This window comes from Somniosus microcephalus, chromosome 1 (genome assembly GCF_052327205.1).
Source record: "Somniosus microcephalus isolate GS21.2 chromosome 1, FLI_Smic_1.0, whole genome shotgun sequence".
Lineage (NCBI taxonomy): Eukaryota > Metazoa > Chordata > Chondrichthyes > Squaliformes > Somniosidae > Somniosus > Somniosus microcephalus.
In genome coordinates, this window is record NC_140987.1 from 55,410,294 (window position 1) to 55,426,617 (window position 16,324).

Below are 16,324 nucleotides of genomic sequence, written 5' to 3' on the forward strand. Positions count from 1 at the left end.
GATACTCCCTGTTCCTCTTTGAATAGCATCATGGGTGGCATCTTTAACAGCGACCTTGATTTAATTTTTCAGCTGAAGGATGAGACCTCCACAAATGCAGCACTTGCTCAGTACTGCCCTGGAGCGTCAGCCTAGATTATGTGCTCAAGCCTTGATAATGGGGCTTGAACCTACACCACCTGACTCCGAGGCGAGAGTGCTACCAATTGAGCTAAGGTTGGCTAATACCCTTGATATTACACAAAACAATATCGGCTCTACCCATAGCGTGGTTGAAGAATACCCAACAAAGGAGATCCCTGCTGAAAACAACACAAAAGACCAACCAAATGAAGAAAACCAAAACCCCGCTGGCAGCTCTCACGATAAAAGTCTACATCTGTTAAGCAATTATTTAACAGGCATTAACAACATTATGATTTTTTTACTCTTCCCTTTGAAATACAGCTTTCCTTATCAATAGTTTACTGTTCACAAGGTCATGAAAATTGTTAGAATACCCCCAATAAATGCATAAAATTAAGAACCCTAACCAGCCCACTTTCCAAGAGGAAGGCACAGATCCCCACAGCCCCAGGAGAATAAGTAGACACCATCAGCTACAGCACATCAAAGTTCCCAATGTTTACCTTTTGCTTGCGTTCTGCTATAGTTGTTCAAGTGAATGAATTTGGATTCACCCTGGAGTAAGGAACTCTGAAAATCCTTCCTTACAGGTGCTGTCCGAGGCCAGTCTGATTGGAAGGGAGCACCTGGAAACGTATCAATGTAGCCAATTCTGTGGCCCTTCATGAAAAATTGTGAAAATAATTCATAAAACAATTATGTTCTTCCTCGGGTTTTGCAAGCAAGTCCTTCCCTATATTTATCAAAACCTGACCCACAAGATTATTTGGGTCTTGGGAAATTGTGCTTTGTCATCTAGGATGTGCACTTCCTTGAAAATATAAGCTGACCTCCGTTCCTATAAACTTTGGTAGGTTTTATTTCCTCATCTCACCTTCCTGTCCAGTTAAGTGGAGGGTGGGGGGGGTGGAAGAGAGCAGGAGAAGGCAGTGTGTGACCGAGCTTTATAGGAGAGAAGGCAGTGTGTGACCGAGCTTTATAGGAGAGCAGGCAGTGTGTGACCGAGCTTTATAGGAGAGAAGGCAGTGTGTGACCGAGCTTTATAGGAGAGAAGGCAGTGTGTGACCGAGCTTTATAGGAGAGCAGGCAGTGTGTGACCGAGCTTTATAGGAGAGAAGGCAGTGTGTGACCGAGTCATATAGGAGAGAAGGCAGTGTGTGACCGAGCTTTATAGGAGAGAAGGCAGTGTCTGACCGAGCCATAGAGGAGAGCAGGCAGTGTGTGACCGAGCTTTATAGGAGAGAAGGCAGTGTGTGACCGAGCTTTATAGGAGAGAAGGCAGTGTGTGACCGAGCTTTACAGGAGAGAAGGCGGTGTGTGACTGAGCTTTATAGGAGAGAAGGCAGTGTGTGACCGAGCTTTATAGGAGAGCAGGCAGTGTGTGACCGAGCTTTATAGGAGAGAAGGCAGTGTGTGACCGAGCTTTATAGGGGAGAAGGCAGTGTGTGACCGAGCTTTATAGGAGAGCAGGCAGTGTGTGACCGAGCTTTATAGGAGAGAAGGCAGTGTGTGACCGAGCTTTATAGGAGAGAAGACAGTGTGTGACCGAGCTTTATAGGAGAGAAGGCAGTGTGTGACCGAGCTTTATTGGAGAGAAGGCAGTGTGTGACCGAGCTTTATAGGAGAGAAGGCAGTGTGTGACCGAGCTTTATAGGAGAGAAGGCAGTGTGTGACTGAGCTTTATAGGAGAGCAGGCAGTGTGTGACCGAGCTTTATAGGAGAGAAGGCAGTGTGTGACCGAGCTTTATAGGAGAGAAGGCAGTGTGTGACCGAGCTTTATAGGAGAGAAGGCAGTGTGTGACCGAGCTTTATAGGAAAGCCGGCAGTGTGTGACCGAGCTTTATAGGAGAGCAGGCAGTGTGTGACCGAGCTTTATAGGAGAGAAGGCAGTGTGTGACCGAGCTTTATAGGAGAGAAGGCAGTGTGTGACCGAGCTTTATAGGAGAGAAGGCAGTGTGTGACCGAGCTTTATAGGAGGGAAGGCAGTGTGTGACCGAGCTTTATAGGAGAGCAGGCAGTGTGTGACTGAGCTTTATAGGAGAGCAGGCAGTGTGTGACCGAGCTTTATAGGAGAGAAGGCAGTGTGTGACCGAGCTTTATAGGAGAGAAGGCAGTGTGTGACCGAGCTTTATTGGAGAGAAGGCAGTGTGTGACCGAGCTTTATAGGAGAGAAGGCAGTGTGTGACCGAGCTTTATAGGAGAGAAGGCAGTGTGTGACCGAGCTTTATAGGAGAGCAGGCAGTGTGTGACCGAGCTTTATAGGAGAGAAGGCAGTGTGTGACCGAGCTTTATAGGAGAGAAGGCAGTGTGTGACCGAGCTTTATAGGAGAGAAGGCAGTGTGTGACCGAGCTTTATAGGAGAGAAGGCAGTGTGTGACCGAGCTTTATAGGAGAGAAGGCAGTGTGTGACCGAGCTTTATAGGAGAGAAGGCAGTGTGTGACCGAGCTTTATAGGGGAGAAGGCAGTGTGTGACCGAGCTTTATAGGAGAGAAGGCAGTGTGTGACCGAGCTTTATAGGAGAGAAGGCAGTGTGTGACCGAGCTTTATAGGAGAGAAGGCAGTGTGTGACCGAGCTTTATAGGAGAGAAGGCAGTGTGTGACCGAGCTTTATAGGAGAGAAGGCAGTGTGTGACCGAGCTTTATAGGATAGAAGGCAGTGTGTGACCGAGCTTTATAGGAGAGCAGGCAGTGTGTGACTGAGCTTTATAGGAGAGAAGGCAGTGTGTGACCGAGCTTTATAGGAGAGCAGGCAGTGTGTGACCGAGCTTTATAGGAGAGAAGGCAGTGTGTGACCGAGCTTTATAGGAGAGAAGGCAGTGTGTGACCGAGCTTTATAGGAGAGCAGGCAGTGTGTGACCGAGCTTTATAGGAGAGCAGGCAGTGTGTGACCGAGCTTTATAGGAAAGCCGGCAGTGTGTGACCGAGCTTTATAGGAGAGCAGGCAGTGTGTGACCGAGCTTTATCGGAGAGAAGGCAGTGTGTGACCGAGCTTTATAGGAGAGAAGGCAGTGTGTGACCGAGCTTTATAGGAAAGCCGGCAGTGTGTGACCGAGCTTTATAGGAGAGCAGGCAGTGTGTGACCGAGCTTTATAGGAGAGAAGGCAGTGTGTGACCGAGCTTTATAGGAGAGAAGGCAGTGTGTGACCGAGCTTTATAGGAGAGAAGGCAGTGTGTGACCGAGCTTTATAGGAGAGAAGGCAGAGTGTGACTGAGCTTTATAGGAGAGCAGGCAGTGTGTGACCGAGCTTTATAGGAGAGAAGGCAGTGTGTGACCGAGCTTTATAGGAGAGAAGGCAGTGTGTGACCGAGCTTTATAGGAGAGAAGGCAGTGTGTGACCGAGCTTTATAGGAGAGCAGGCAGTGTGTGACCGAGCTTTATAGGAGAGAAGGCAGTGTGTGACCGAGCTTTATAGGAGAGAAGGCAGTGTGACCGAGCTTTATAGGAGAGCAGGCAGTGTGTGACCGAGCTTTATAGGAGAGAAGGCAGTGTGTGACCGAGCTTTATAGGAAAGCAGGCAGTGTGTGGCCGAGCTTTATAGGAGAGAAGGCAGTGTGTGACCGAGTCATATAGGAGAGAAGGCAGTGTGTGACCGAGCTTTATAGGAGAGAAGGCAGTGTCTGACCGAGCCATAGAGGAGAGCAGGCAGTGTGTGACCGAGCTTTATAGGAGAGAAGGCAGTGTGTGACCGAGCTTTATAGGGGAGAAGGCAGTGTGTGACCGAGCTTTATAGGAGAGAAGGCAGTGTGTGACCGAGCTTTATAGGAGAGAAGGCAGTGTGTGACCGAGCTTTATAGGAGAGAAGGCAGTGTGTGACCGAGCTTTATAGGAGAGAAGGCAGTGTGTGACCGAGCTTTATAGGAGAGAAGGCAGTGTGTGACCGAGCCATATAGGAGAGAAGGCAGTGTGTGACCGAGCTTTATAGGAGAGAAGGCAGTGTGTGACCGAGCTTTATAGGTGAGCAGGCAGTGTGTGACCGAGCTTTATAGGTGAGAAGGCAGTGTGTGACCGAGCTTTATAGGAGAGAAGGCAGTGTGTGACCGAGCTTTATAGGAGAGAAGGCGGTGTGTGACCGAGCTTTATAGGAGAGAAGGCGGTGTGTGACCGAGCTTTATAGGAGAGAAGGCGGTGTGTGACTGAGTCATATAGGAGAGAAGGCAGTGTGTGACCGAGTCATATAGGAGAGAAGGCAGTGTGTGACCGAGCTTTATAGGAGAGAAGACAGTGTGTGACCGAGCTTTATAGGAGAGCAGGCAGTGTGTGACCGAGCTTTATAGGAGAGAAGGCAGTGTGTGACCGAGCTTTATAGGCGAGAAGGCAGTGTGTGACCGAGCTTTATAGGAGAGCAGGCAGTGTGTGACCGAGCTTTGTAGGAGAGAAGGCAGTGTGTGACCGAGCTTTATAGGAGAGAAGGCAGTGTGTGACCGAGCTTTATAAACTAGAAGGCAGTGTGTGACCGAGCTTTATAGGAGAGAAGGCAGTGTGTGACCGAGCTTTATAGGAGAGAAGGCAGTGTGTGACCGAGCTTTATAGGAGAGAAGGCAGTGTGTGACCGAGCTTTATAGGAGAGAAGGCAGTGTGTGACCGAGTTTTATAAACTAGAAGGCAGTGTGTGACCGAGCTTTATAAACTAGAAGGCAGTGTGTGACCGAGCTTTATAGGAGAGAAGACAGTGTGTGACCGAGCTTTATAGGAGAGCAGGCAGTGTGTGACCGAGCTTTATAGGAGAGAAGGCAGTGTGTGACCGAGCTTTATAGGCGAGAAGGCAGTGTGTGACCGAGCTTTATAGGAGAGCAGGCAGTGTGTGACCGAGCTTTGTAGGAGAGAAGGCAGTGTGTGACCGAGCTTTATAGGAGAGAAGGCAGTGTGTGACCGAGCTTTATAAACTAGAAGGCAGTGTGTGACCGAGCTTTATAGGAGAGAAGGCAGTGTGTGACCGAGCTTTATAGGAGAGAAGGCAGTGTGTGACCGAGCTTTATAGGAGAGAAGGCAGTGTGTGACCGAGCTTTATAGGAGAGAAGGCAGTGTGTGACCGAGTTTTATAAACTAGAAGGCAGTGTGTGACCGAGCTTTATAAACTAGAAGGCAGTGTGTGACCGAGCTGTATAAACTAGAAGGCAGTGTGTGACCGAGCTTTATAAACTAGAAGGCAGTGTGTGACCGAGCTGTATAAACTAGAAGGCAGTGTGTGACCGAGCTGTATAAACTAGAAGGCAGTGTGTAACTGTGCCGTATAGATTAGAAGGCATGAATAAGTAGACTAGAAAAATGTGTGTAATCGAGCATTATAGACTAAAATGCAGTGTGTTACAGAACTAAATTGATTAGGAGGCAGTGTATAACTGAGCCATATGGACTAGAAAGTCCCAAGTTTAATTCTGGGTCTGTGCTGAATTAGCTGATGTCAGTTGGAGTGGCAGTTTGCCTCGTCTGAGCACCCCTGAGTTGAGTTAGGGAGGGGAAAAAACAGCAAGGACTCCTGCTTCTGATCACTACCCAGTGACACTTGCTGGAACGTGCATGTGTGTGAACATTAAGTGAAGGCTGGGTAAGACGAGCCCGCGCTCACCCCGTCCTTCCCTTAAAGACTTGCTGGGCTCGTGCCGGAAGAATGGTCTCTTGGGGGACGTAGCAGAGTGAAACTGATGCCCTGAAATGGTAACCGAACAGGAGAGTCAAGCCATCAGAAGTGCAACAGGGAAGAAAATCTGCACAAAAAAAATCAATTAGCAGTCCATGAGCAATTTGGTTGGTCACTTATCAAATTCATCTCATTGAAACGCATAAAATTCTAACAGGACTAGACAGACTAGATGCAGGAAGGATGTTCCCGACGACGGGGGAGTCCAGAACCAGGGGTCACAGTCTAAGGATAAGAGGTAAGCCATTTAGGACTGAGATGAGGAGGAATTTCTTCACCCAGAGAGTGGTGAACCTGTGGAATTCTCTACCACAGAAGGCAGTTGAGGCCAACTTATTAAGTATATTCAAGAAGGAGTTAGATATATTTCTTAAGGCTAAAGGGATATGGGGAGAAAGCAGGGACAGGGTACTGAATTTGGATGATCAGCCATGATCGCATTGAATGGCGGAGAAGGCTCGAGGGGCCGAATGGCCTACTCCTGCTCCTATCTTCTATGTAAACATCATGTAAACCAGAGCAGTTTGTTGGAATGCAGAACAGGCTCCTACTAGGCATTTAAAACTGACAGAGGAGTGTGGAGGTGTACAAGTGCTGATTACATTATTAATGCAAAGGAAGAGCCAAGTAAACTAATATACATGTTTTGGTACAGGATATCAAACCCGCCCTCTCTAGCTTCCCTCTGCGCCCTTCACGCAACCTTCCACTTACAGATAAGCTGTTGAACTTTGTGATGCTTGCACAAATTGAGGTGAGGAAGCCAAGTAGATGCCCATTTTTGGGCATTATCGCCATCAAATCTCATGCAAAGAGGGAAACATTTGATAGCTCTGTTCTAAACTCCAACTACCAGCAAAGAGAGGTAGGTTGAAACACCATGATAGAACCCAGTCATCTATAATTTGTGACATTTTCTGAAATTGTTATGGAGGATGAATTTTTTATTTGGCATAACTGTGCATCACATTGAAACTCCAACGTGCAGTTTCAAAGAGCACGTTGAACTTTCAATATAATGTATTTTATATGCCAAATTAAAAATTCATCCTACATTGTGAACTGCAGATTTTAAAAGGCTTCTCCCATACCAATATTTTGAAATCAGGTTGTTTTTTCCCTTTTTAGCCTGTCTGAAAGCAGAGATTGTGTAATGATTGGAGAGAAATTTTACATTATGTCACCAGTTTGTTGTTTACTACCTCTATAGTTGAGTCTGCTTAAAAATGAACTACAGTACACTGTCAAACCAAATCAGTCGGGTTTTTTTTTGCGCTCTCATAAGCTTGTTTATCTTTCCATCACATATAGAATAGAATGTTACAGGTCATTCAGACGATCAAGTCTGCGCTGGTGTTTTTCTCCAGGAGTCATCTAGTCTGATCCCACTCTCGCGCTCACCCTTTGATATTCCTCTTTCTATTTATTAGAATTTATGGACTTTGCTTCAGCAAGGGTTTGTGACCGGGAATTCCACATTCTTACCACCCTCTGTGTAAGGTTGCTTTTCTAACCTCCCTTTTCGTTTATTTTTGTGATGAACTGAAATTTGAGCTCACTCTTTACAGCTCACTGACGAGTGGCACCAGTTTATTACTGTGCACTGCCCACTCTGCTCTTGCCTGGCATTACTTTTCTTCAGTTTCTCAACCTAGATCTTGAAAAGCATATTGGCCCAGAAATTCGGGTCTCCACGGGTGAGTACGCACGGGGTACTCACCTGTAAGCCCAATGGAAGTGCTGGTTTCGTGCATGCGCGGGAAACCGGCACTTCCATTCCCCTGAAAGAAGGGGTTCAGAGGTGGAACGCGTGCGCCGGAGAGGCGGCGCGTGCGCATCAAACTTATGTTTTTTTTGCAGGTTTTCCCGGGAGGGTAAGTCTCCGGAAGTTGCACTTTAAAAAGCAGGCGCAAGGCCTGCTTTTTACAAGGTAAGTGGTGAATTAATTAAAATTAAAACATTTTTTCCACAGGTTTATTATTTTTAAATACTTTTAAAGAAAGGTAAGTTTATTTTTAGCCCTGTTCGAAAATGTAATTTTTTTTCAAAAATTTTAATTATTGTTTAAAATAGTTATTTCATGTAATTTATAGTTTATTTTAAAGATGTGATTTTTCAAAAATTTATTTTAAGATTTAGTGATGTTTTGGGGCTTATAGTATTTATAGGTTTGACAGGTCTTCCTGTCAAACTTATGAATGAAGCATTCCCTGCTACCATTGGCTCTCCATGGCCCATGTGATCCCAGGGGACGCGTCGAACTAACTGCGCCCCTGGGATACACAAGCACTGCGCGCCGGCAGTTGGTGGAGGCCCAAGATCGGAATCCCACGCGGGCCCACAGCTCAACGGCCGGCACGGTAGATAAGTGCAGGTTGGGGGCTTGCACCCGCGGGAAGCCCCCGACCCGAATTTCTGGGCCAATAATGCCCTAAAGTTCAGCACTGCTATTCGTACAAAACTGCTGTTTTTTGCATTCATTATTCAATTGTAATAACTCATACTGAAAATTTGAAAGATGTTCTGTTTTAAATCTACACGGGAATTAAAATGTACAACATTCGGTTCAACCATACAATCAATATAGAAAGATGCAGCCAGTATTGCAAGGAATTAAAATCCCATATTATTTTGAGACAATTGCTTATTTGATTTTGTTCTGTTACAATCTTTTTTAAATTGCTAAGTTGACTCTGGAAAATAGACCACCAGGAATTGAATTCCTGTCATTGAAAAGAGCCGTGGTTTTAAAAAAAAAAGTACAATTTGGAAAATGACAGTAAACAGTAGGGGATATATACAGGTTTGAATTCTGCTCTGCTAACTACTTAAGATGCATCAAGTAGGAAGAGCTGAGCAGAGGCTGCAGCTGTCCCGGCTGGAGGGAAGAATCACTAGACATATTTTATGTACCTAAAAGTGAAATATAATTATGCCAAAAGGATCAGAATATCCATATTCGCATGTCTACTCTTATTTTCCAAATTGTACTTTTTTTCAAATTTTCAGTCCGAGTTATTACAATTGAATAATGAATCCAATAAACATCAGTTTTGTATGAATTGTAGTCGTTATTGTGCTGTTTTAAAAATCAATTCATATTCTGGCTTTCAGGTCTTAACACAAGAGATTTATCGTCCTTAAAATATAAAAGCTATGATTTTTTTTTTTTAAATCACCGTCATTTATTAAAGCTCCCTGAAAAGATCCATTGTGCTGTTGTTAATCAATGCCTAGAATATTTTTGCCAAAGGAATTTTAAAAATTCAAATTAATCTATAGTTCGCACAATAAAGATACTGGAACTGTTTCTACAGGAGCAGAAAATTGAATAAATATTTAAAGCAGAGGAAGGTAAAGGGCTACGGGGAAAGATCAGGGCAGTGGTATTAGTTTAGCGAAGAACAAACACGGGGATGATGGACCCCAAATGGTCGTCTTCTGTGCTGTAAGCTTAAATGGTTAAAACATTGTTCAAGTTGAAAAGGGTTACAGTCTCGGTTTAGAAGCCGAGTTTAGTGGAAACCTCATCAATGTTAATTTGATGATGATAATGGCTCTGATAAAGAGTCTCAAATAGAATTCCTTAATAAATTGGCCCAGTGCAGACAGCATGTGTTGGGGAGTCTAAAGTGAGTGACATGATTCGACATTCTATTTGCATGTGTTAAACTCTTTAAAAGAAATTGCACAAGTGCATAATAGGATAACATTACCTGTGATTTCAATAGTGGATTAAAAAAATTATAAAGTGTTTTGATGGGCTGAATAGGGAAAGATTATTTGCTTGGGTTGGAAAGTCAGTGCCGAGCTGACATAAATTTAAAACTGACGATAAGAAAGAGGACAGGAGGAATTTGTTTATGCAGAGAGTTGTTGGAGCATGGAATGCTTTGTCACAGCGAGTCGCTGAGGCAGAGACCATGGCACCCTTTAAGGGAAACACAAATAAATATTTGAAACAGCGAAAGATACCGTGTTATGGGAAGTGAGCGGGGCAGTGGGACTTGTTTGGGATTGCTCGAGCAATGCATGAGCACAGACACAGTGGGTCGACTGGCTGTTTCTGTGCTTTTACTAGATTTTTTTTTTGCTGAAGTTAGCAACTGGAGGGAAATGGAACCCATGGTGCCAAAGTATAGGTCAGTTTTCTTGGGAGTTTTACTGACCATTTAGGGAGGGGGCAGTAGCATAGGTGTCACTGACAAAATGATGGTAGGGACTGCATAGGCCTGCCCATTCATCTTGCTTAAGGCTTTCTCATGCCAGTTTTCATTACTGATAACTTTTAAACAAAACACTCTGATTCATGGTTGTCAAACTTTTTCAGGCTGAGGTCACACCTTAAAAACTCCGTTTCTCATGCCCCTAAGGTAAGTTTTTTTTTAAAAGGGGGACAAATGACTTTCCCCTTCTGGTTTTCTTCTCTTTTCTCTCTCTGACCATTTCCCTTTCTGTTTCTCTCTCTTCCTCATTTAGTCTCTCCTCTTCACTTGGTTTTCTCTTTTTCTACTTACTTTTCTCTCTTTCCCTTTTTTCCTCTTTCTTACCTCGTATTTCATTTTTGCCTGTAATATTTTTCTTTTTCCCCTGCGCCCTACAACATTGCAGTTGGCATGTGGGAAGACTGCAGGTAACAGCGTGGGGGAGATGAGGTGGCCGGATGGGTGTCCTAGATATCTGGGGAGCAAGACCTTATTTCCCTCCCTAAATTATTCTTAAACATTCTCAATTGGGAAAGTGTAACAGAATGGCTAACCTTCCACAATATTAGTCAAAATCCAGTATTGATAATTAAGAAGTAAGTGCATCTCTCTTAACCCATTTTTTCCAATTCCCAATCATTTATCATCTAATTTTGGAAGAAGTCTACATTATCTTTTTTTCTCCCCAAACAGGTCTTCTAAATTTGCGGCAGATTGTTTTGAGTAAGGTTGATCAGTCAATCCATACAAAGTCATCTGCTAACACGGCAGAGGAGTACGCCAAAAACTGTGAAGAAATTCTTGGAATACCCGCATCACCAGGTACAAAAACTGCAGACACAAAATTCAAATGTAGTTCCTTATCGTGGAGCAAAGCAGGCATCAGGCCCATACATGGTCATCCCATCCTTGGTTAATTCCCTCCCCATGCTACTGTCCTCCTCCCTCCTTCCCGCAGGTCCTCTCTGACTGGGTTTCGTAGGATGCGTTGTGGTCCGCCTGACCTCGCTGTTGGCCCGTGCCGCACCTTCCCTGGGCCCCGACCCCGCTGCTGGTCCACGCTGCGCCACTCCTGGGTCTTGACTTCGCTGCTGGGGTCGTCCCTGCTCCTGGGTCCCGGCCTCGGACATGAATGATGTTGTCTTTCGCAGGATCAAATTAGCACTGATATTCTCGCGATCCCTGGCCCCGAGCACCACTCGCGATCCACTAGTCACTAGATCACTAGTCTAGTGGAGAAGCGTAGTCTTGACGGCAGAGAGGTCTGGGAATTTGGGAGCTAAGTTTAAGTGAAGAGCCAGTGCTCACCGAGAACAAAGAACAGGCATGGTCGGGGGATGGGCAGTGGGCTCAGGTAACTTTGAACTTGCAGTTAGGGGTAAAATGCACCCACTATTAGAGCCAGGGGAACTTAATTCTCTGTCGTCGAATTACAGTATGCAGACGACGCTTGCGTCTGCGCTCACTCGGAGGTCGAACTCCAAACCATCGTCAACACCTTCACTGAAGCGTACGAGAGCATGGGCCTTATACTAAACATCCGTAAGACAAAGGTCCTCTACCAAGCTGCTCCCGCCACACAGTACTGCTCTCCCCCCCCCCCCCCCCCCCCCCCCCGGATTATCAAAATCCACGACAAGGCCTTGGACAACGTGGACCACTTTCCATACCTCGGGAGCCTACTGTCAACAAGGGCAGACGTCGACGACGAAGTCCAACACTGCCTTCAGTGTGCCAGTGCAGCCTTCGGTCGCCTGAGGAAGAGAGTGTTTGAAGACCGGGACCTCAAACCCGGCACTAAGCTCATGGTCTACAGAGCAGCAGTGATACCCGCCCTGCTGTATGCCTCAGAGACATGGACCATGTACAGCAGGCACCTCAAAGCACTGGAGAGGTACCACCAATGCTGCCTCTGCAAGATTCTGCAAATCCATTGGCAGGATAGGCGGACCAACGTCAATGCTCTTGCTCAGGCCAACATCCCCAGCATTGAAGCTTTGACCACGCTCAATCAGCTCCGATGGACGGGTCACATTGTCCACATGCCCAATACGAGACTCCCAAAACAAGCGCTCGACTCGGAGCTCCAGCACGGCAAGAGAGCCCCAGGTGGGCAGAGGAAACGCTTCAAGGACACCCTCAAAGCCTCTGAAAAAGTGTAACATCCCCATCGACACCTGGGAATCCCTGGCCCAAGACCGCACAAAGTGGAGGAGAAGCATCCGGGAAGGCGCCGAACACCCCTCTTCGCCGGGAGCAAGTGGAAGCCAAGCGCATGGAGCGCACGTCAACCCAAGCACCCCACCCACCCGCCCCTTCAACCACCGTCTGCCCCACCTGTGACAGAGACTGTAAGTCCCGCATTGGACTCATAAGTCACCTGCGAACTCATTTTTAATGTGGAAGCAAGTCATCCTTAGTTCCGAGGGACTGCGTAAGAGAAGAGAATTCCCTCCCCATATACAGATCCTTCCTTCGCCCCTCCCACCCCAACCCACCCCTTTGTGGGAGCCAAGAAAACCAGAGAGCTGTGGCCAATTCAGGAGACCTTCCGTCAAGAATTCCTCTCTGACCCCCACACAGCCAAGCCCCAGGGGGTCCCAAGCTATTAATTATTATCTAGAATGGTTTACTCTTATCTTCCATATGCTGTGGTGACCTCTTTTTTCCATAAGTCCACCTATCTCTACCTTGAAGGACTGTAAAGAATCAGTATTCGCCTTTTCTTCTGGCAGGTGGAATCTATGCTTAAAGATATGTGTGACTAGCTTTCATCAGACCATCAATAATCCAAAGGGAACCATGAGCTGAATACTTTGTGCATTTCTAATGGTTACTAAAGCTCATCCTGGAAGCACATTTCCTACTGTGCAGTATTAAAGCTTCTGCTGCAGTAAATCTTAATAAAATTCCCCATGTGTTATATTGCCATTAAAATCACAATTCTCCTAGCTTTTTATATATTTTTTATCCTATTTAAAAGCAGGACCTATTTAAAAAAAAAAAAAAAAAATTCAACAGTTTTCCCACCCGACAGCCAGCTTGACAGACTGTCGGGCTGGAAAGTAGGGGGGTGGGGGGATCAGAGATAAGTCCGACATTGCGGGGGGAGGGGAGATCTGACATCGGTCATGGGGCTGTCGAACATCGGGGGTGCCGCGGGGGGTCGGCAGAGTGGTAAAAGGGGTAGCTTGGTGGGCCGGGGCAAAGCACTCCTGCTCCTCCTGGCCTACAGGAAGTGCTGTAAAGGCACTTCCTGATGGATCAGGCCCGACTCGCCTCTCTTCAGCCGGGTTCCCTGATGCCTGGGAAACCGGCCTGCAGGTGTTTAAAAATAAAATTTTACTTAAATTGTAGGCACGCAGCCTCCTTAAACTATTTTAGTGACCGACCCGCCTCCCGAGAGCTGGTTGGTTGCACGCAACCCCGACCAGCCTCTGTTAAAACCGGAAGTGGGTGGGTTGGTGTTGGGTTGCCCATTTCCCCCCACCCGCCCTGCAAAAGGGGGGAGTTAAAATTCCCTCCATTGTCTCTATTAGATTGTGTATCAGATTTATTTTTCTTGGAGACAGAGGACAGGATTTTCCTCTTCGGTGGTAATTGCACCTAAACTGCAGCGGGCGGACTTTGCGCCTGCCCCTGATTCCCAACACTGACCCTGGATTTTCCTCGGTCAGCTAATTCAGATATTGTTGAGCTCCCTTTGGATTTTGAGTGGTCCTGGGAAGTCCGTCACTGGTGGGAGAGGGGGAATGAATGTCCCTGCTACAGGCCTCGGGAACCTGCAGCAGTGGAGCCTGGTCGGCTGCCTCTCGGCAGGCTCAAGACCGCAGCGGAATTTTTTGCAAGTTTAAATTTGGCATGTTGCTGACTGGGTCAGCCATTTTACGATTGACTGCATTCAGCTTGCTGGTTATTTAAAAGTTAACAGCACCCGGCCTCCTTAACAACGGTCACCATGGCTACGGCCAATGTTCCCTCTTATTTTTTTTTGGGTGTACGGCCCCAAAGTTTCACACATGAGTGAAATTTTACATTGAAAAAATCAGTCCCGGGCTCTGTGGGACCAGCAGAGAGGTCATACACCTTGTACGGAACATTGGCTATGACATATATGAAGGAAAATACATCTGATGACAGATTTCCTCCATTAATCTGCTATTTAAATATAGATCATTCAGCGGAGGGTGATTCCTTGGCGGCAATTTAAGGGGTATGTAAGAACATAAGAATTAGGAGCAGGAGTAGGCCATTTGACCCATAGAGCCTGCTCTGCCATTCAATAAGATCACGGCTGAACTTCTACATTATCTCCACTTTCCCGCCCTATCCCCATATCCCTTGATTCCCTTAGTGCCCAAAAATCTGTCGATCTCAGTCTTGAATATACTCATCAACTGAGCCTCCACAGTCCTCTGGGGTAGAGAAAATTCCAAAGATTCTCCACCTTCTGCGTGGAGAAATTTCTCCTCATCTCAGTCCTAAATGGCTGACCTTTATCCTGAGACTATGACCCCTAGTTCTGGACTCTCCAGCCAGGGGAAACAGCCTCTCAGCATCTACCCTGTCAAGCCTGCTAAGAATTTTATACATTTCAATGAGATCGCCTCCCCTTCTTCTAAACTACAGAGAATACAGGCCTATTCTACTCAATCTCTCCTCATAGGACAGCCCTCTCATCCCAGGAATCAACCTAGTGAACCTTCGTTGCATCCCCTCCAAGGCAAGTATATCCTTCCTTAGGTACGGAGAACAAAACTGTGCACAGTACTCCAGGTGTGGTCTCACCAAAGCCCTGTACAATTGTAGCAAGACTTCCTTACTCTTAGCCTTTATTTCAAGGGGATTGGAGTATAACATACCATTTGCCTTCCTAATTGCTTGCTGTACCTGCATGTTAACTTTCTGGGATTTGTATACAAAGACCTGCAAATCCCTCTGAATTTACCAGTCTCTCCCCTTCTAATAAATATTCTGCTTTTCCATTCTTCCTACCAAAGTGGATAATTTCACACATTTCCCCACATTATACGCCATTTGGTACAGACAAAAAAGAACTCTCAACCAATATTTTTTGCCTTGTTGCTGTAATGCCAACTTCCTATGATGGTCCACACAAGTATTCTGAAACAGGATCTTATAACAGAGAATAAATAATGCATTGAACCATAGAATGTGCCTTCATTTGCAGTACTGAAAAAAAATAGGGTAAACTGCAATCTTTTATATTTCATGTATGGTTTGAGCTTTTTTTTTTGTTTGCTTGATTTGTTTTTCAGGAACAAATATGCCTGCTACTTTTGGGCATCTGGCAGACAGCTATGATGGTCAGTACTATGGATACCTGTTCAGTGAGGTTTTTTCCATGGACATGTTCTACAGCCTCTTCAAAAATAATCATATAATGGATCCTATGGTAAAACATTGCAGGTTTTTTTTCTACACTGGTATTCTGTTGAAATAAGTATTTGGGTAGCTTCAGATTGTCACAGGATAAGAAAACTGTATCATTTAACAGTTATTTATCTTATATGATTATCTTCCAAATACAATGTTTTGAATAGCCCAAGTTGTCAATGGGATAAAAATCATGAGAGACTGCCCTTTTAAGTTCTTATGCCCACACTCAAAATGTCAGGTGATCCTTCTCACTCACATTACGATTCTTCCATGGCCTCCCGTGAATTGGTTAGACTTCAGGCAACTGGGATTTATCAATTTTGAAAACAAAAAGCGAAACTTGTTCCAATATGTGTCTAACCATACATATCAAAGTCTTGCAAAACTATTTTAAAGAAAGAAACTATTAAAATGTCACATGATGTAATACTGCTGTTCTTCTAAAACAACCTTCTCCGACCTACCATGAGCAGCACCAAGGGAGATCCACGTAAAACAAAATGGTGCTACAGCTAGCCTTGGTGTCTGCAGGGCGGGTTAGTGAATTACAGTATCGTGCTTGGAGCCTCTTTAACTCAGCAGTGATAATGACTAAGCTCGCTTTGCACATCCTCTGAAATTCTTACTAAAAATGGTTCTGTAATCCTATCTCCATTTTATTTGCTTCAAAAATACAGATGCAACTGTGCAGATTGGAAAGACGTACTGTCCTGCTGTGTTGATTGCACTAGAAATTTTAGAATATCTTGGCAATTATTTACTCCTTCAGGAACCCCAGCCGAGGGAAATTAACACCACAAACAGGCTTCATGGCTAGTTGAGTAAATCAAACAGTTGCCATTTGATGGGAAGAGAACCATCTCTTCAGCCAAACGTTTTACTGCACACGTTTCCTTGCAACTTCCTGGCCTGCTTCAAGCAGATAACCTTTGCCAGCAAGAACTCCAAGTAGG

At 45.5% G+C, this 16,324-nt stretch overlaps 1 protein-coding gene across 2 annotated transcripts in view; it reads left to right on the forward strand.

The window, feature by feature from the left end:
* The window catches only part of LOC147124091 (neurolysin, mitochondrial-like), a 60,931-nt gene that overhangs the window by 31,966 nt on the left and 12,641 nt on the right, over positions 1-16,324 (forward strand). For both annotated transcript variants that reach the window (XM_085981586.1, XM_085981595.1), the window contains exons 11-12: positions 10,665-10,793; positions 15,251-15,387. In XM_085981586.1, coding sequence (XP_085837712.1) covers positions 10,665-10,793; positions 15,251-15,387 — 266 coding nt within the window. The remainder of the gene's footprint in view (positions 1-10,664; positions 10,794-15,250; positions 15,388-16,324) is intronic.